The sequence below is a fragment of the Ochotona princeps genome, chromosome 13, assembly GCF_030435755.1.
Source record: "Ochotona princeps isolate mOchPri1 chromosome 13, mOchPri1.hap1, whole genome shotgun sequence".
Classification (NCBI taxonomy): Eukaryota; Metazoa; Chordata; class Mammalia; order Lagomorpha; family Ochotonidae; genus Ochotona; species Ochotona princeps.
In genome coordinates, this window is record NC_080844.1 from 13,629,884 (window position 1) to 13,650,933 (window position 21,050).

A 21,050-nucleotide genomic window follows, 5' to 3' on the forward strand; every position below is an offset into this window, starting at 1 on the left:
GGCGGGTGCTACAGCCTAATCCTGCCCATTCTGTTCTCGTCCCTGACTCATGTAAACCAGTAGGTGTGATAGCCTAGCCTGGCATGGTTCATATTCCAGACTGACTCCAGAACTTGCCAGTGTTGTAAGGTTTGGTGCGACCCTGCCCAATCTGTCCCTATTCATAACCACATAACCAACCCACACACTTGGTGAAGAGTGGAGTTACCTTGCTCAGCCTGACCGACACTCAGGCCTGAATCATATGCACACTAACAGGAACTATGGCCCACTGGGGGAGTTCACCAAGTTCCCCAACCAGGCCCACTCCCAGACCCAGATCTCATATGTGGCTGTGGATGCTAGGCCTCCACTCAGCATAGTCTGCCCCCTCTGTCCTGGCCTGTGTATGAGCTATGGATGCTGTGGCCTGGACTGCCCCACACCCTATATTTGGTGTGCTGCAGCCTGGACCAGTCCGGCCTGGACACCCCCAGTACCCAGGAGCACCCCCAGTACCCAGGAGCACCAGAGAGTTCCATGGTCATGTCTAGCTCAGCCTGTCACCACTCCCAGCTCTTAAGCAAACCAATGGAAATTTCAGTTCCACAGGGGCATATCCCCCATAGATTCTGCCTCCAGACCTGATTCTCTTGTGTGCTGCTTGGTGTCATGGCCCAGCCTAACATCACCTGTCCTCTGTTCTCACACTCACTAGTGGGGACTGTGATCTGGCCCTGCCAGGTAGTTCCCAGCCCTGGCTGTAGTGTGCACCAGTGAGTGGTGGTGAGTTGTAATCCATGCTAATTAGCCCAGCTCAGGTCTCCCATGTGGGCTGGTGTACCTTTCTGATCCTTAAAGGTCCTTCTCCCCCATCCAAATCTGTATGTCTCAGCCCTTCGCTTATCTGCAAGTACAGGGGCCCTGTCGATGGAAGTCCCTCAGATGTCATTCCTTGCCTACAACGTACTCCCTCACTGTTCTCCCTCCCACACGTTTCCTCACCTTCTTCCCTGGGCAATCTGCCCTCCCCTGAAATGGTAACAGATGTCCCTGCAGGCTTCAGTGGACTGCCATATCTTCTGTGTGCACTGGGTATGCCATTCCTTGCTCCACCTAAACCACCAAGGAGGCCCAGATCTGCAGTAACAGTAGCCTTCTCAATGCAGGTCCCTCCAAGGTCATTGCTCACCTGGAAGTGAGCCCTCACGTCCCCGCATGCCCATACCTGTGCCATCTCCCAGACCCCCTAGAAGTCCCACTCCCCCCAAGCCCAATTAGTGCGCCACCGGTCTGCCCGAAGACTTCATCTGACTGTCTCCGCACTCATGGCAGGCTAAAGGACCCAGGCCAGGAGACCCTGGGCCCGCCAGACTCTCTTCCCCGCCCATAGGGCCAGCCAGCCTCCAAGTGTGTGCATTGTTTTTGATTATACAGGCGCCCACAGCTAAAAGGGTTTACCTTGTTTCATGAGAAACTTTTGACTTGGGACTTTAGGAATAATAGTAGGCCTGGCACAATAACCTACTGGCTGTTGCACTTCCCATCCAGCTCCATGCTAGTGGCCTGGGAAAGCAGTAGAGGACAGCCCAAAGCCTTGGGACCCTGCACCTGCGTGGGAGACCCAGGAGAAGCTCCTGGCTTCGGATTGGCTCAGCACCGACCGTTGCAGCTGCTTAGGGAGTCAACCAGCGGATGGGAGATCTTTCTGTCTCTCCTTCTCCCTGTAAATCTGCCTTTCCAATAAAAATAAAATAAATCTTAAAAAAAAAAAGAAATAATGTTAGACTGAGTTCAAGCTTGGAACTATTGGAGATACTATGAATGCATTTTGCATTGTGAGATGGACTTGAACTTTTGTCAGTGATCAAGCCCTACCTTTTGGATTTCTAGTAGTCTCCAGGAGCTTGTGTGTTAGACGTCGTCCTCAGGGTGGCGCTGTTGTGCAGTGGTGGACCCTTTAGAAGGCTGTGCCTAATGGGAGGTCCCTAGGTCAGCGGGGGTGTGCCCTTGGAAGGCAGTTCTCCTGGGAACTCCTGGCTGGTTCTTAGGAGCCGCTTGTTACAAAACACCTGGGTTTGTTCCCACCTTCTCTCTGCTTTATTGGTTTGCTGTGTGATCCTTGCTACATATAAACTTTTACACCTGTCCTTGTGGACCTTTCTGGAACTAAAGGCGTGACATTGGACTTTGAACCTCTAAAACTGAGCTGGACATGTCTCTTTTCTATCATAGGTAGCTTTCTCAGGAGTTTTATTGTGCATCCCATCAGTGCAGCCAGCATCATCACTGTTGTCACTCCTTGCCTTTGAAAGTTCCTCAGACCCTCTCACTGCATGTCAGGTTTCCTGATGAGTGGTTGCCCTCTTTTTCTGCTAGAGTAGGGGTGAAAAAGGGCTGTATGAAGCTCTTGATCTCATTTGCTCTGGCCCTCCCAAGGCACCTGCAGGTGGAACTCAAAATTCAGTAAATGTAAAGCAGACTGATTTTTTTGTTTTAATTAGGGTAAAAAGTTACAAGAGCTAAAGGGAATATTGAGGAGAAGCCTCACCCAGTCTCCCACCCACCCCAGGTCCCGGATGTAGGGCAAAGCAGACTGATTTTAAGTTGATAATTCTGTATGGCCTGAGAGTGATGTTATAAACATCCAAAGGGCTTTTGGCAGGAAAATGATTTCCCACCCTGTTGACCTTTGACCTCCTCTGTGCCATGTGCCAGCCCCAAGCACTGTTTATGAAAAAGCCTGTCTTTGACAGTGAGTTGAAATACCACTTTTGTTAAGCACTAAATTTCTGCATGTATTTGAGTCTAATTCTCTTTTCTATGATCTAATTGTGTTTTTATGCTCCAGTCCCAATTAAAAAAAAAACATTAAAAAGATTGTTTTTGCAATTAGAGAAGTTGGTATTAAAATTTATAAGGAAGGGAGGAGAATGTTGTGCGATGGATTAAGCTGCCTCCTGTGATACTGTCACCCCATGTAAACCCTGGTCCAAGTCCCAGTTGCTCCGTGTCTGATGCAGCTCCCTGTTACGTACCTGGGAAGGTAGCACAGGAGAGCACAAGCATTTGGGCCCCTGCCACTCATTTTTTATTGGGACTTGCTGTTATTTTTTTTACTCTGTGTTCTCAGAGCCTTAGGAATTCTTGACATCGTCAAGGGGCCCTGAGATGGTGACAGGAGGTGAGGCTTCTCTGATATCCTGTGCCGTCAAACTACGGTTGTTCAGTAGTGTGAGTTAGACTTCTCTATGATTTGGTAGTTCAAGGTCTAGCTGCTGTGCTTCTGGTCCAGTTCTCTGCTGATATGCTGGGAAAGGCAGAAGAAGGAGGCCCAAGTTCTTGGGTTCCTGAAACCACAGGGGAGAAGACCCTCATGGAGTTCCCAACTCCTGACATCACACTGACTCACCTCTGGCCATTGTGATCATTTTGGTATGAACCATTGAATGGAAAAATATCTGTTTCTCTTATCTCTCTGCCTTTCAAATAAATGTTTTTTCTGTTTTAAAGACTTAGATGGAAGAAAATTAAGAAAAGCATAAAATTCACATGATAAACTACATATTAATCTGAAAAGTAATTTTGCACCAAAATAAGCTTACTTTTTTAAATGTTTTTTTTTTTTTTTAAGATTTATTCATTTTTATTCCATCTGCTGGTTCATTCCCCAAGTGGTTGCAACGCCTGTGGCTGAGCCGATCTGAAGGAGGAGCCAGGAGCTTTTTCCAGGTCTCCCAAGCGGGTGCAGGGTCCCAAGGCTTAGGGCCATTCTTGACTGCTTTCCCAGGCCACAAGCAGGGAGCTGGATGGAAAGTCCAGCAGCCGGGATATGAACCGGCACCCATATGGATCCTGGCACCTGCAAGGTGAGGACTTTAGTCACTAGGCTGCCGCACCAGGCCCTACTTTTTTTTTTCTTTTTAAGGTTTGTTTTTACTGGACAGGCAGATTTACAGAGAGGGAAAGAGCTTCTGTCCACTGGTACACTCCACAAATGGCTGCAGCATCCGGAGCTGAGCTGATCTGGAGCCAGGAGTCAAGAGCTTCTTCCAGGTATCCCACATGGGTGCAGAGTCCCAAGTCTTTGGGCCATCCTCGACTGCTTTCCCAGGCCATAAGCAGGAAGCTTGAAGTGAAGTGGAGCAGCTGGGACATGAACCAGTATCTATATAGGATGCTGGTGCTTGAAGATGAAGGATTAGCCTGTTGAGCCATGTGTTGGCCCCATAAATTTACCCTTTTTTAAAAATTTTATTTTATTTTTATCACAGTCAGATATACAGAGAGGAGGAGAGAGAGAGAGAGAAAGATCTTCTGCCCGATGATTCACTCCCCCAGTGACCGCAACGGCCGGTGCTGTGCCAATCTGAAGCCAGGATCCAGGAACTTCTTCCTGGTCTCTCACACTGTCTCAGGGTCCCACGACTTTGGGTTGTCTTCAACTACTTTCCTAGGCTACAAGCAGGGAGCTGGGTGGGAAGTGGAGCTGCCGGGGTTAGAACCGGCGTCCATATGGGATCCAGGTGCGTTCTAGGCGAAGACTTTAGGCATTAGGCCACCACACTGGGCCCTAAACTTACCTTTTAAATCAGATTTCCAGTGACCGTGGGTGGGCCTCAGCGAAGGCCACACCATAACCCACAATGTGAGCAGGGTGAGACACAGCAGCCCCTGCAGGTGCCTCGGCAAGTTTGTGTGGGACATGATTGGGGAGGGAGTTGTGCACTTTGCTCTGTTTGAGTGCAGTACTGTGGAGCCCTCAGGGCCACCAAGAAAAAGGTCAAGACACACACTGGGGCCAAGAGGGAGCTGTAGGAACTGAGCAGCCTACTGGTTACCACGAGGAAACCGAGGAAATCGGCTGCCAAGGATAGTGCCCCTCTTGTATAATAAACGCTGGGAATCCCTCATTTTTTTAAAAAATCCCTTTTTCCAGGCTTTCTAACATCCAAGTCTATTTTTTTTTAAGATTTATTTATTTTTATTACAAAGTCAGATATACAGAGAGGAAGAGAGACAGAGAGGAAGATCTTCCGTCCAATGATTCACTCCCCAAGTGACCACAACGGCCGGTGCTGCGCCAATCCGAAGCCAGGAACCTGGATCCTCTTCTGGGTCTCCCACATGAGTGCAGGGTCCCAAATCTTTGGGCCGTCCTCGACTGCTTTCCCAGTCCACAAGCAGGGAGCTGGATGGGAAGTGGAGCTGCCGGAATTAGAACCGGCGCCCATATGGGATCCCGGTGCATTCAAGGCGAGGACTTTAGCTACTAGGCCACGCCGCCGGGCCCAGTCTATTTCTTTTAAAAGCCACTTTAACACTACATCACAAAGTAGCCTCTCCTTGAATACTTGGTCATATGGTGTTTGTGACCCGGTCTAGTCAGTGGACACCAGTCTCACTGTCAGCTGGTTACCTGAATGTGAGTTCTCCTTGTACCTCCTGCCATCGGACCCTACTTTGTTGTGCCAACACAAAGTAGATTCACATTTTAACCTCATGGCTTTGACTACCTGACCATTACTTTTGTGGATTGGTTGCAGTATTGTAGGAGAGTCCAGCTTCACATAGATCCTTCTGAGACTGGAGTGCAACACAGGTAATCTTCCTTTGACTGGCTTATATTGCTACTTGGATTTTTGAGCCTCAGGACGTGGAGTTGAATCTTGGCTCTTTCTGCTTATGTGTCCTAAGATGTACTATTTTTCCTTAACCTAGTGACAATAATGGGATCTGTCTCCTGTGATTGTGGTGAGAATGCAGTGAGGAAATGCATGCAATACGTTTGTCAGTGGATCCATTTTCAAAGACTACAAAGTAAAAAGGACTTTATTTGGGGGTAATTTGGGAAAAATCAATTCAGGTACTTCTGAAACCCTGAAAGAGGAAGGAAGTTTAGATATGACTTACTAAAAAAGCAGTAAAAATTATTTTGTGGAGAGACCTCTGTTGGAGCGGAGAGCAAGTGATGTATAGAACAAGGGCATGTGACCAGTAAGATAGAAGAATGTGGGCCCGGCGGCATGGCGTAGTGGTTAAGGTCCTCACCTTGCACGCGCTGGGATCCCATATGGGTGCTGGTTCTAACCCCGGCAGCCCCGCTTCCCATCCAGCTCCCTGCTTGTGGCCTGGGAAAGCAGAGGAGGATGGCCCAAAGATTTGGGACCTTGCACCGGTGTGAGAGACCTGAAGAGGCTCCTGGCTTCGGATTGGCTCAGCTCCAGCCGTTGTGGCTGCTTGGGGAGTGAATCATTGGATGGAATATCTTCCTCTCTGTTTCTCCTCCTCTCTGTATATCTGCCTTTGCAATAAAAATAAAAAAAATAAATCTTTAAAAAAAAAAAAAGATAGAAGAATGTGTCTGCTGAGTAAAATTGTCCGTAAAACAGAAGTCCTGTAATTCCTTGATGTACACCTTGAGATTCTAAGCATACGTTCTTGTCACTGGACACGGACCAAAGTTCTGTCCCAGGCAGCAGCTGCAGTCAGGGGCAAGTCCCTCTCCCTGTGCGACCTCCCGACTCGCTTCTCAAATCACGGTTTTCCTTCTGTTTTCACAATGTGGGTCTCTATCGAGTGGTAAAAGTTCAGCATTACTCCAAAGAGAAGAAACTGAATGGAACAGCAGGGTGTAATTTCCAGGTTGTTAAGCACCTAGCCAGGGAGGGCTGGAAGGATAACTTTTCTTAAATACTTAAAGCTAAATAAAGAAGCACAATTGCATGTGTGCTTAAAAAAAAAAAGAAGTCCGAATATGAGCTGTTATTTTCTAAATCATCTGAAGATATTATTTTGTGTGTAGAAAGAATCCAGCATACAGTCGACAGCAGCAGCACTGGGCCAAATCACACTGGATGAGGCAGTGAGTGAGGAAGCAGGTTCTGGAACCGGGCTGTGATTGCGCGTCCATTGTCTGCTTATGGCTCCAACTCACATCACAAACCATTTAAAAAATTCTTTTGGAAATTTCCCAGTTGTGACGCAACAGACTAGTTTCTTAAGAGAACTGAGCTGTCAACAGCAACAGTGAATGAAATCCAGCCACTTTTTCATCTATTATCTGGCATGTCATATTGTGAGGTAACTAATCTGAAGTAATAGAAAACAGTTTGGTTTCGGCTTATAAATTTAGAAAGTAGCTCCTAGTGTATTCAAGTCCAATAGATTTTATCTTTTCAAAGATTCTGTGTTGTATAGAAAAGGACAAAGAATAAAAATCAGATAACCAACCACAGAATTTATTTTTCCTCTTATTTATTTATTTGAAAGAGTGATGGGGGAGTGGTGGGGAGATCTTTCCTGCTGGTTTGATCATAAATGGCTGTACAACCAGCCAGGGCTGAAGTCAGGAGCCAGGAACTCCATCTACGTTTCCCTTGAGGGGTGGAGGGGCCCAAGGACTTGGCCCATCCTTCGCTGCTTTCCCTGGTGCACTAGCAGAGAGCTGGATCAGAAGCAGAGCGGCAGCCAAAACTGTATCTGGTTTTCACATATGGGGTGTCAGTGTATAAGCAGTGGCTTAACTTGCTGTTCCACAATGCAGGCCAAGTACAGCATTTCCATGAGTATCCTTTCAGAGATTTTTGAGGCTCTGCACCTTAAGAAACAGAAACTGGTGAATTGTCTGAGAGCACAGTGCAGTGCTTTGGTGTCTGAAGACTTGGTTAGAATCCTCTGTTTAATGCTTCTGTGGCTGTAACCAAATAACTTTACTGAGATTTAATTATCCCATACAGGAGAAGTCAGAATAATAGTTCCTATCAGATGGGTTGAAGGTATGCACAGGACACTAAATAAGCATTCAGTATTAGTTGCTCTGTAACTAAATGAGTTACAGAGACAGGTAGAAAGGGAGAAGAAGAAGCAGAAAAAGAAAAAGAGAGAATCTTCTGCATCTTCTGCTTCACCCCCAAGTGGCCTAAGCAGCCAGGCCACAGCCAGGACCTGAAACTCTTCACATCTCCCACATGGGGAACTAGGGCCTTAAGTACTTGAGCCAGCTTTTTAAAAAAGCAGTTTTTTAAAAAGATTTATTTATTTTCTTTTTATTGGAAAGTCAGATATACAGAGAGGAGGAGAGATACAGAGGAAGATCTTCCATCTGATGATTCACTCCCCAAGTGGCTTCAAGACCTGGAGCCAAATTATGAGCCAAGGAGCCTCTTCTGGTCTCCCACATGGGTGCAGGGTCCCAAGGCTTTGGGCCGTCCTCGACTGCTTTCCCAGGCCACAAGCAGGGAGCTGGATGGGAAGTGGGGCTGCCAGGAGTAGAACTGGTGCCCATATGGGATCCTGGCGCATGCAAGATGAGGACTTTAGCCACTAGGCTACTGCATCAGGCCCCTGAGCCAGGTTTTCCCAGGCTCATTAGTAGGGAGTTGGACTGGAGTAGAGTAGCCAGGGCTTGAGCAAGTGCTTGTTTGAGATGCCAACTTTGCAGATTATGATTTAACCCATTATGCCACAAAACTGGTCCCTGTGGTTTAGATTTTTTCATTTTAATGAAAAATCAGATTTGCAGAAAGTAGGAGAGACAGAAACATTTTCTATGAATTGGTTTCCACCCAATTGGCCACAACAGCTGGATGTGAGCCAATCCAAAACCAGGAACCAGAAGCCAGGAACCAGGAGCTTCTTCTGAGTCTCCCATGTGGGTGAAGGGTCTCAAGGCTTTGAGCCATCCTCGACTGCTTTCCTGGCCACAAGCAGAGAGCTGGATGGGAAGTGGGGCAGCTGGGACATGAACTGGTGCCCATATGGGATCTCAGCACTTGGAGGTAGAGGATTAGCTAGTTGAGCTGTCATACTGGGTCCTAGATTTTTGTTTGTGACACACAAATTCTTAATATTCACTTCTACCTTTTCATAATGTGTTGTCTCTTGGATTGTTAAGTGGATAGAATAGATTACAGGGACTTTCATGCATTATCTTACCAGAGTTATAAAATCTGAACCGTAAAGTAGGGTCTTTCAGCCTCAACCCTATTCGCTTTTCATACACTTAAATATTCATTTATTTATTTGAAAGCCAGCGTCACAGAGAGAGGAAAAGAGAGAAAGGAGAGAGCTTCCATGTGCTGGTTCAGTCCCCAGATGGCTGTGAAGGCAGGATCTGGGTCAGGCTGAACTGAAACCGAAGTGAAGCAGAGAAGACTGAAGTCAGCACCCACGTGGGATGCTGGTGCTAAGGCCTTATCTGCTACTCCACAGTTCCCTGTCTCAGATGCTTCTTTGTTGTTGAGGCTTTCAAATAGAATATAGGATCCTTAGCAGCGAGTAGCACCCTTCCATTGTGACAATCAAAAACATCTCCAGACATTGCCAGATCCATGGGTGTGGAGAAAATTGTCACCTATGGAGAACTGACTAGAAGTATTGGCTCACCTATAGCAATTATAAAGGGATAATTATGTACCTGTTTTTCTGATGGTCTTGTAAAGCAACATCCTATTACTAGCGCCTCCAGTGAATGTTTTGACCTCTGGAGTTGACAACATTAAACTGGAAACTGCAAGAGTGTGTATTAAGAATGCTAGTAATGGAGCCGGCTTTGTGAATCAGCAGGTAGAGCTATCACGTGCTACTAGCCTGAGAAAAGCAACAGTAGATGGGTGCAAGTGCTTGGGCTGCTGCTACCCACATAGGAAATCAGGAAGGAGCTTCTGGCTCCTGGGTTTGGCCTGACCCAGCCTCAGCTGATGTGGTCATTTAGGCAGTGAACCAATGAATGGCAGATCCAGCCACTGAATGGATTTTCTAACTCTGAATTTCAACTTTTAGTGATAGTGGCAGGTGCTTATGTTGTAGCATGGTAAGTGAAGTCACCATCCGCAAAACTGACATCCCATATGGGTGCTGATTTTTGTCCTGTCTGCCCACTTCAAATCAGCTCCGTGCTAGCAGCAGGAAAAGCTGTGGGAGATGGTCGAAGTATTTCGGCCCCTGCACTCAACGTGAGAGACTCACACGAAGCTCCTGCCCTCAGCTTCTCCGTGGCTCAGCCCAGACTGTAGCGGGAGTCTGAGGAGTCAACCAACCGATAGGAAATCTTTCTGTCCTTCTTACTCTAGTATTATGACTTCCAGATAAATAAACAAATCTTTAAAAAGGAAAGAAAAAATGGCATTACTATTCTGTTCATGAGGGAGTTGGGGATTTATATTATTTCACCAGTGAGTGTGAAATAAGTGTTAATAAAAATCTTTTTCAGGTCCAAAGCGATAGTCTACTAGCTGAAGTCCTCACCTTGCATGTGCTGGGATCCCATATGGGCGCCGGTTTGTACCCTGGCTGCTCCACTTCCTTTCCAGCTCCCTGCTTGTGGCCTGGGATAGCAGTGGAGGACGGCCCAAAGCCTTGGGACCCTGCACCCGTGTGGGAGACCTGAAATAAGCTCCTGGCTCCAGTTTGGCTCAGCTCTGGTTGTTGCCTCCACTTGGGGAGTGAATAGCTGTTAGATAATCTTCCTCTCTGTCTCTCCTCCTCTCTGTACATCTGCCTTTCCAATAAAAATAAATAAATCTTTTTTTTTAAAGAGTATTTTTTTTTTTTTTTTTTTTTTGCAAAGTCAGATGTACAGAGAGGAGAGACAGAGAGGAAGATCTTCCCTCCGATGATTCACTCCCCAAGTGAGCCGCAACAGCCGGTGCTGTGCCGATCCGAAGTCGGGAACCTGGAACCTCTTCCGGGTCTCCCACGCAGGTGCAGGGTCCCAAAGCACTGGGCCATCCTCAACTGCTTTTCCAGGCCACAATCTGGGAGCTGGACGGGAAGTGGAGTTGCCGGGATTAGAACCGGCGCCCACATGGGATCCTGGTGCATTCAGGGTGAGGACTTTAGCCGCTAGGCCATGCTGCTGGGCCCAAAAAAATAAATAAATCTTTAAAAAAATTTTTTCAGATTAAGTAATTTTTCTCTTATATTTCTAATTTGCATATTTCCTTTTTTAATTTTTAAAATATTTTTAATTGTTTTTACTGGAAAGGCTTATTTACAGAGAGGAGAGAGAGAGAGATCTTCTGTCTTCTGGTTCACTCCCTAAATGGACACAACAGTCAGAGCTGGGTGAAGCCAAATCCAGGAGCCAAAAACTTATTCTGGGGTCTCCCATGCAGGTGCCAGGTCCCAAGGCTTTGGGCCATTCTCCACTGCCTTCCTAGGCCACAGGTAGGGAGCTTGGTGGGAAGTGGAGCAGCCAGGACACAAACTGGTGCCCATATGGGATCTTGGCACATGCAAGGCAAAGATTTAGCCACTGAGCCATTGTATCGGGCCTACTGATTTCATTGTGAAAGACAATGCATGTTTGTTGAATTACTTTTTCTGCATCTACCAAGATTATTTTTCTCCCTCTTCCCTCCCCTCTTCTTCTTCTTCTTTTTTTTTTTTCCTGTTTGTGGAGCTTAATGCATAACTTTGAAAACATGCCATGGGCCTGGCACAATGCCTCTACCTCCAAGTACCAGAATCACATATAGATGCTGGTTTGTTTCCCGGCTGCTCCTCTTCCAGCCCTCTGCTTGTGGCCTGGGAAGGCAGTGGAGGATGGCCCAAAGCCTTGGGACCCTGCACCCGCGTGGGAGAAAAAGCTTCTGGCTCCTTGCTTCAGACTGAGTCAGCTCTGGACATTGTGGGCATTTAGGGAGTGAAGCATAGGATGGGAAATCTTTTCTTTCTGTCTCTCCTTTGCTCTGTAAATTTGCCTTTCCTATGAGAATAAATAAAAAAAAATTTTTTTAAAGAAAGAAGCCCTACCCACAAACCCTCGATGCATTATTGATTATTTTCATATTCTCTTTCATGCATGAAGATAGTTCTGCACAACCCCCTTGTCGTTAATCTGCTATCAATTTCATTCTGCCATGTGTTCTCCTTTTCCTGGGGAATGTGTGGAGAGACACAGTTTCAGCTCAGGGATTTCTTCGTTATTTTAGAAGCATTCTTCCAGACTTCTTCCACCAGCTCTCTCTGTTTTACAAAGGAAAGGAAAGTGGAACACTGAAAGCTTTCCTGGAAGTATTTGTTATGACCCACTTTGATTTTATCTTGCATGGTTTTTCTTTGTTATTTGGAGTTGTAAGGAAAGAGAATAGGGTCAGGGAAGGACTATGAGGCTGATACTCAGATGTTGAAAAAGAAAGCCAGCTCGTATTTCTTTCAGCGCCACCTCTGCTCCTCCCCTGCCTACACTTCCTCTTTCTCTGTGCGTCCAGCTTTGCCACACATCAACTATGTGACTGCCTTCAGGCAGGTGGCTTCACCACCAAGCTGTCCTCTGGTTGACGAGGACCAACAGCAGGTGTGATACAGTATTTGGAAAAACTGGGTTGCTTAAATGAACAGTTTGTAAAGTATATGACACTCTAAAAAATAGCTTTGAATGTTGGGGTTAGTTTTGTATTCTGACATCTATATCTTATTTTCCAATAGCTTAAAGACTCCATTTACAAAGCAGACACTTGTGCGATACCCTTGGTATCTTAACTCTAAGAAATTGCGTTCCATAGAAAACCACATGGCTAGGGGTATGAAATGGAGGTTTGGTTTCTTTGCTTATACAAAGCAAAGTCTTTACAAACTACTCCCTGTTGACTCTGTCAATTTTGGAACTGACAACTATTTGTATGTATGTACCAGAACTAAAACAGAATTTACAAAAGCATTTATCTCTAAAATGATGTGACTGTAGGGTTCGTTTCTGTCACAGCCATGCATACTACTTAAGATTGGTTGCTTGTCTAGCAGACCAACAGACAGGGAACAGCCAACATTCTGCATGTCACAAAGGCAAAGCATCTAATAATGGGGAGGTAACTGCCTGGATTTTGCTATATACTCACCTTTATGATCTAACTGGCACATAAAGTGAGGGATACTTGTTTCTGTAACTAAAGAGCCAGGGGTAGATGGTTCCTGGTGATGTTATTGGGTTTTTTTTGTTTGTTTGTTTTGTTTTTTTAGGTTGAATGATATTAATTAGACTTGGAATTGTAGTCTTAAACTATGTTAATATATTGAGGCATCTTAGGACCCGTACTAGCACCTTGAAGTCTGTTAATTTCTGTGCTCTAGGGAAGCATAAATGTTTTGTGGTGTGGTTCTGATTCCAAGCTTTTTCTCTCTGGACTCCTCCGTATGGCGTGTAGTAGTATCAGAGGCCTCGCCTTGCACCTATGGTTTTCGAGTAGGTGGTGGATTCCACGAAAGGGCGTTTCTGTTTGTAATTACATTATTAGCATAATCACTCACCTGTTTGGGCTTACAGGTCATCATTTCTGAATCAGATCCAACGTTAAATTTGTGAGGGGGTGGCAAGGAAGCAAAAGGCAAAGTAGAATTTCCCAATCGGCTGTGAAATAATTTGAGCTCAAGGGAAACAAAAGAGACTGCACAAGTTTATCTGGATAAAGAAGTATTTAAGTGATAGCATTTTCTTCTAGTGTGGGGATTTGGAAATGACTTTGTGTTTGAGGATTGGTTTTTGCAAACCTGATACATTTCATCCTGGTCCATTTCCTTTAATTGGAGGTCTGGTTGAGGTTCCATTTTTTTTTTTTTTTTTAATCCTCATCCATATGCTTTTTTCTCACCACCAGGCTTTGCTCAGGCATTCCTTTCTACTTTTCTTTCACCTGGAGTGCTCTACTTCCCCTCCCCTTCCAGACTGCATTACATGCCTCCCTTTAGTATCCCCATAGTGCTCCGGGACAACTTTGCAACAGAGGTGCCTGTTTCTCAATATATCTTTGTCATTAAACTGGGTTTCTTAAGATAAAGAGCTCTGGTATGCTCCTTTTTCTAGCCAGCAGGCATGCATGTGCAGTGACTAACCTTAATAGGCCTCTGGACTTTTTTTGGTTTTGTTTTTTAAAGATTTATATATTTGGGGACTGGTATGGTGGCTCAGTGGTTAAATCCTTGCCTTGGACTCGCTGGGATCCCATATGGCTGCTCCACTTCCCATCCAGCTCCCTGCCTGTGGCCTGGGAAAGCAGTTGAGGACAACCCAAAGCTTTGGGACCCTGCGCTCACATGGGAGACCAAGAAGAAGCTCCTGGCTCCTGGCTTCGGATCAGCTCAGCTCCAGCCATTGTGGCCACTTGGGGAGTGAACTAGCAGACAGAGAATCTTTCTCTCTGTCTCTCTTTCTCTCTATAAATCTGCCTTTCCAATGGAAAAAAAAATCTTTAAAATATATATTTGTTTGAAAGAGTGAGTGAGTGAGAGATTGGTTTTCCATCTGCTGGTTGACCCAGGGCAAAGCAGGGAACCACTGGCTTTAACTAATCTGTTACAGGGTGGCAAGAGCCCAAGTACTTGAGCCATCTTCCTCTACTTTTGCCAGGAGCATTTTTCGTGATCTGGATCAGATTTGGAGCAGCTGTGGATTTGGCAGATTTGGCTTAAACCGTTGCCTGTTTGGGATACCATTACTGCAGACTGCAGCTTGCCATGCACAAGCACAATACCAGTTCAGTATAGGCTTCTTTAAATATTCATTTAGTTATGCAAAGTGAGATGAAACACATGACCACAAGTTGCAACTGAATTCTAATTGTAGTTCTTTCTGTAGTAAGATCTTGAGCAAGTGCTGTAAGCTCTGTGAGCTTGTCTCTGTGTGGAAAGATGAAGGGACCCGCACACCTTGAGCTCTTTAAAAAGGGGCTCAGCAGGTCTATGGTTGAGTCTGATATTCTGCATTTTAAACAGCCTGCCAGGAGGTGGCACTGCTGCAAGTCCAGGAACTACAAGGGCCATAGGAGAACAGTGGCTCTGTCAGCTTCTATCTTCTGTGATTCTAGTCACTGTTTCTGGTTCTTAATGAAATTACAGAATACATGGTGATTACTAAACATCTCTTCAATTTTTCAGAATGCTGAAAAGGGTCGATTTTGTGCCTTGTGAAATTGCCAGTGTGTGATATTGGGCCTAAAATTGAAAGTGATTTTCTTGCTGCTAAAAATTTGACATCTTAAAAATATCAACTAATATATGTCTAGGAAAGCATTTCAGTTAGTATTAGCTTGTCAGCTAAAATGTCAGAATGCTTGTTTACTGGAGAAATTGTGTTATGCTAATGAGGAAGATGAGTAAGACATGTGACCTCACAGTATAAATATAAACACAGAGGTGCTGTTGATGAATTCATTGTCATCAGAGGAGACATTCCTGGCTGATTCCTTCAATTTGCCAGAAGGTGAGACTCCACTCTTTGTCTGAAGTGTTCATAGGTATATCCTGGGTGCATGCTGCCCATTGGATATGAATGCTGGGAATGGTTCTTGTTTGAAAATGTTGTTACTGTTTCTTTTGAATTTAACTTCCGTAAGAAGTCGATGTATTTCATTAGGGACCTTTGCCAGCTTAGACATTTTATGTGTGTACTTGATTAGCTGTATAAATGTCTGGAAGTATTTGAACCGAGTCTTATGTATAACTTATATATACATTTATCTCTGTATTCTCAACCACTTCAGATCTGTTCATCAGACATAGCTTCAGTGTGCAGATAGGTTCTATCCGTGCCTCCATCCATGCCTGTGAGGGTCTTTCATCATTTCCAAGTGCTGCTTATTCGGCCAGGGGTTCTAATTCTGTGTTATTGTTAGTCTTACTATTTATATATTTTTAAAACGATCTATTTATTTTTATTGGAAAGTCAGATTTACTGAGCAGAGGAAATATGGAAAGATCTTCTGTCCGCTGGTTTACTTCCCAAGTAGCCACAACGGCCAGAGCTGAGCTGATTCAATGCCAAGAGCCAGGAGCTTCTTCCGGGTCTCCCACGCCGGTGCAGGGTCCCAAGGCTTTGGGCCGTCCTCAACTGCTTTCCCAGGCCACAAGCAGGGAGCTAGATGGAAAGTGGAGCTGCCAGAATTAGAACCGGCTCCCTTATGGAATCCTGGTGCTTGCAAAGCAAGACCTTTAGCCACTAGGCTACCACACCAGACTCACTATTTATAATTTACTTTAAAAAAAAACTTAAAATCTGGACAAAGGGTGTTGAAACCTGGAAAATGTATGGAATATAACTTACAGTTGAAGTGATTATCTTTAATAATGAGATTTTATGCCTCTGATAGAATGAGACAACTTATACTACCAAAGTAAACTGTTTCATTTTCCCATTACAGTTGTAGATGAGATAGAAATTTCATACCATCATCATATTTTGATAATTTTTAAGATTATTTATTTATCTGAAAGGGAGACAGAGGTTTCCCAGTTGCTGGTTCTCTCTGCAGATCCCTTCAGCAACCGTAGATGGGCCAGGCCAGCTCTGAGAGCTGGGAACTCAATCTGGGCTTCCCAATTGGCTGGCAGGGACCTGTTCTTTACTCGCTACCTTCCAGGGTGCCCAGTATTGGGAAGCTGGAACTGAAAGTAGCACTCAAGCTCGAACCCAGGCATTCTCTATGTAAGGCAGGAGTGCCAAGTGATGTCTCACCTGCTCCGCCCAGGTTTGCCTCTTTTGTAACCTTTGGTTCCCGTAAGTAAAACTAGTCGGGACAAGAACAATAGAGGGATTGGGTATAAACAGAGGCACTGGAATAAATGCTTTTGCTCTGTGCCCGCCTAGTAGGCCATCCGCCATCCTCCCTTCTACTATAACCTTACTAGGAGGGGAGTCAGGTTAGTTATTTTCTGTGTGCCCGCTAGACTTCTTGCTGCCACTAATTTTTTTTTTTTTTTTTAAGATACATTTATTTGAAAGAGAAAGAGGAGAGACAAAAACGTTTTCCATCCTCTGATTCACTGCCCAAATGGCCGCATGACTAGGGCTATACAAGGTTGAAGTGAGGAGCCCGGGACTTCCTCTGGGTTTCCCACGTGGGTGCAGAGGCCTAAGCACCTGGGCCATCATCTGGATTGGATGCCAGCACCCCAGGTGGTGGCTGAAGCCATTGTGCCACACAGCCCCCATATGGCACCTTGCTGGGGGTCTTCATGGAGGCTTTCTTGTGGTTTATTACATTGCTGCTAAGGGAGATCAACTTTATAAAATAGTAATTTATGTTGGAGTCAAATTGAGGTTTTTGAAATGAACTGGATGGTAAGTGCATTTGCTGCAGTCTAAATAGATTGTTCTTTGGGAAAAACCCTAACCAGGACTGTAATTTGAGATTCCCTGTGCTCCTCTTTGGAATCTTGAAAAGAGTATTTTCTGGGGCCAGCACTGTGACGTAGCAGGTAGAGCCTCTGCCTGCAGTGCCCACATATGATCACTGGGTTCAGCACCAGTTTGAACTCACAGTGGCCCTGAACTACTTTGGCACCAGAAGTACCCACTTCTCTATCTTTGTCCTTAATCTGGATTCCTTAAAATAAAGAGCTTTGGGATACCCCTGTTGGCAGCCAGCATGCATAGTGTAGTGCCTGATCTTATATAGGCTTCCATTTCTGATCCAGCTGCCTGCTAACATGCCTGGCAAAGCAGCAGAGGGTGGCCCAAGCACGTGGGACTCTACACCTACATGGGAGACCCCAAAGAAGCTCTCGGGCTGCCTTCAGACCAGCCCAACTGAGGCCGTTGTGACCATTTGGAGAGTGAACCAGTGGATGGAAAACTTCTGTGTCTGTCTCTCTCTGTAGCTCTGCCTTTCAAACACATTTTTTTAAAAAAGATCATTTTCTGTCACCCTCAGAGTTATTATGATAACTACAAAAATGCTGGTGTTTTTTGATTTTGCACTCAGGAATTTAATCTATTTGATGTTGAACTTAGGTATCTGGCTAATTAAGTAAAAAGTAGAAAAAGTTATTTAGGGCCAATGCAGTGGCTTAACAGGCTAATCCTATACCTGCAAGCACTGGCGTCCCTTATGGGCACCAGTTTGTGTCCTGGCAGCTCCACTTCCCTTCCGGCTCCCTGCTCATGCTCTGGAAAAGCAGCAGAGGATGGCCCAAAGCCTTGTGACCCTGCACTCCCGTGGAAAACTGGAAAGAAGCTCCAGGCTCTTAACTTCAGATTGACTCTGTTCCAGCCATCGAGACTATTTGGGGAGTGAACCAGTGGATGAAAGATCTTTCTGTCTCTCCTCCGTCAATATGCCTTTCCAATAAAAATGAATAAATCTTTTTTTCAACGAAAAAAAGTTGTTAGTAGTAACTTTTCTGCTTCCAAACTGCTTTTGAAATTTCCGACAATGGCCTTATATATTCTCTCCCAATGCTATTGTCATATTTTATGCTTTGATTTTTCAATAAATTATTTTTTCCTGTAAGTAGGGCAAGACAATTAGCACTATCTGTAAAACACTGTGGAATTTTAAAGGACGCCAGCATATCTATAGTGTCACCTACAGTATAGATACTGAAAATTCCGAATATTTTCTCATAGAGTCTCTGTCAGGAAAAACTTTGATTTATCAGTTATTCAGATCAGAAGAATAATTGGAGATGATTTCAGAGAAAGTATTCTGAAAAAAATTAATTTTTCTCAATTTCTAGAGATTTTAGCATAAACATGTGTGTGTATATATATATATATATATATATATATGTATGTATTTGAAGTATTTATTTATTTGAAGGAATTTGAGGGAGAGAGGAAGAAACAGAGAGATCTTCCCTCTGCTGATTCTCTCCCTTCATGGCTGGATTAGGCCAAGCTAAAGCCAGGAGCTAGTTGTTCATTCAGCTCTCCCACATGGGTGCCAGGGTCTTTAGCTGCTTTTCGCATGTCATTAGCAGGGACCTAGCTCTAAAGTGGAGCAGCTCAGGACATGAACTGGTGCCCGTATGGGATTCTAGAGTTGAAGGTGGTGTCCTTTCTTACCCATTACGCCACAGAGCCGACCCCTCCCCTATGATCTGAGCGTGTGCATGTCAGACTCATGAATTCTAGGTCTGCCAGATCTTTGACTATCATTAGATTGAGTAATGTTTGGACTGACCTAGTAATAGTTGTTACACAACTTTTCACCTCACTTATTCTAGCTGAAACTTCTAAAATATGTGTAAAAATACTTCGTGGTAGAGGACAACTCTGTGATTCTAGGTTAGCACATTGATTAAACCCACTACTTAACTTACCCTGTCCCAAATCCTCAATCATGTGTTCTTCTAGATACAAATATGGCTGAACAAAAACACTATTGTTACTGTTTCTCTGAAAGAATGAAGATGGGGTCGGAAGAGGAATGGCTGCACTCTGTAGTTAAGCTTTAAAAAGTTTCCTCTAGGTTTTAAAAAAATCCAACGTTGCTTCACGTGAGTTTGCTCGATGTAATTCTTTGTCCTCTTAACAAAAGGGAATAATAGAGCAGGGACAGGCATTGCCCGGGTAGTTCAGTTGTCAGTTGGGATCCCTGTGTCTCGCAGCTGAGTGGCAGAGTTTGTGTCTAGCCCTGGCTCCTGAGTTCAACTTCTGCAGTACAGACCCTGGGCGGCAGCAGTGACCGCTCAAGTGGGTGTGTCTGTGCCACTCACCGCGTGACCAAAACCTGGGTTGAATTCCTGGCTTCTGGCGTAAACCCTGCTGGCTCTTGTAGGCTGTTAGGGCATGAACTAGTAGGTAAGACCTCTCTTGGCCCTTCCCGTTTCTCAAACTTTGAAAAAAAGTGTCACAGTCCAACTTTTTTTTTCTTTTCAGTTTCCAAAAAAAGACATACAGCAAAATGAGTAATCCAGCTATCAAGAGAATAGGAAATCACATTATCAAATCTCCTGAAGACAAGCGAGAATACCGTGGGCTGGAGCTATCCAATGGAATCAAAGTGCTTCTCATCAGTGACCCCACCACGGATAAGTCCTCGGCTGCGCTTGATGTACATATAGGTACAGTTAAAACAGTGAATTGAGCTTTGTTCACTGACCTAATGCGGACATTTACTAGAACCTTCTACAAGAATGCAATGAACGACCCCAAAATTGCCATTTGATGTATTTTATTTTGTACCAGAACCCTATTTCTCAGCTATTGGTACATTGCAGTCATCTAAGTCAAATAATCACTAACATTTACCAAAGCTGTCTTGTTAAATTCCCACAGAAGTTTGTCCCGCAGCAAAGAAATTCATTCCCATCCTTTACACAGCAGTTCTGAATTTATGTGTGTAGAGTCTTGTGTATATGTTTCTTCCACATTTAGTATTGCTTCAGGCAGGTCACTTCTCATCTATATATGCATTTACTAGGGCAGTGCTTCATTTGAAATAAAATGTTTTCAACTAAAAAGCTTTTATTTAACCCAGTGACATTTTAAAATTGAGTAAAATTGAGCAAATAACCATTTTATCCCATAATACAGAATGCTTTGCCAGTATGTAATCTGTGTGCAGCCCTCTGCATAATGTATATATAAAAGTAAGATGAGATAGATGAAGTATTGTGCTGAAAGTTTTTTTTTTATTTTTAAATCAAAATTTATGATTTTATTTTTAATACACCAGAAAAAAATTCTTTTAATGTTGTGAAATGTGCTTAAAGTTTTGTAGCTAATAGTGCTGCCGACCACCCCTCAAAATCCATGTTCTTAGCGTTGTCTATTCAATAAATAAAGCCATAGTTAGAAAGTTCTAACTCTTATGAAACATGAATTCAACTCGTTTCCCTTCTTTCTGTGAGAAAATTGATGTCCACAGAAATAAATCACTCAGTGTCATCGACTAATTAATGTCAAATGAGGCTGTATACCAAATCTTCTGATAACTGGCTTACTTTCTAAATAATCCTGTTTTATTGCAACCTGTACTTAACTTTCTTGGTTGTGTGCTTGGAGCTGTTCTGCTAACAAGAATTTCAGATCATATGTATTTTATCTGTATTTCCTAGCATAATAAATGATTTATATATGCATTTTCTCTTTCAGGTTCATTGTCAGATCCTCCAAATGTTGCTGGCCTAAGTCATTTTTGTGAACATATGCTGTTTTTGGGAACAGAGAAATACCCAAAAGAAAATGAATACAGCCAGTTTCTCAGTGAGCATGCAGGAAGTTCAAATGCCTTTACTAGTGGAGAACATACCAATTACTACTTTGATGTGTCCCATGAACACCTTGAAGGCGCCCTAGACAGGTAATGCTTCATGTCCTATGAATTATCTAACTGTGCACTTAAAAGTAT

The 21,050-nt window shown here is 44.3% G+C and overlaps 1 protein-coding gene across 6 annotated transcripts in view; it reads left to right on the forward strand.

Moving 5' to 3' along the window:
* IDE (insulin degrading enzyme) overlaps positions 1 to 21,050 on the forward strand; it is a 113,566-nt gene that overhangs the window by 26,991 nt on the left and 65,525 nt on the right. For 4 of the 6 annotated variants that reach the window (XM_058671117.1, XM_058671112.1, XM_058671113.1 and 1 more), the window contains exons 2-3: positions 19,577 to 19,761; positions 20,795 to 21,002. In XM_058671117.1, coding sequence (XP_058527100.1) covers positions 19,602 to 19,761; positions 20,795 to 21,002 — 368 coding nt within the window. In that variant the 5' untranslated portion in view covers positions 19,577 to 19,601. Of the gene's footprint in view, positions 1 to 5,360; positions 5,582 to 15,045; positions 15,179 to 19,576; positions 19,762 to 20,794; positions 21,003 to 21,050 lie in introns of those variants that run through there. The other 2 variants (XM_058671114.1, XM_058671115.1) reach the window with 2 other exon arrangements.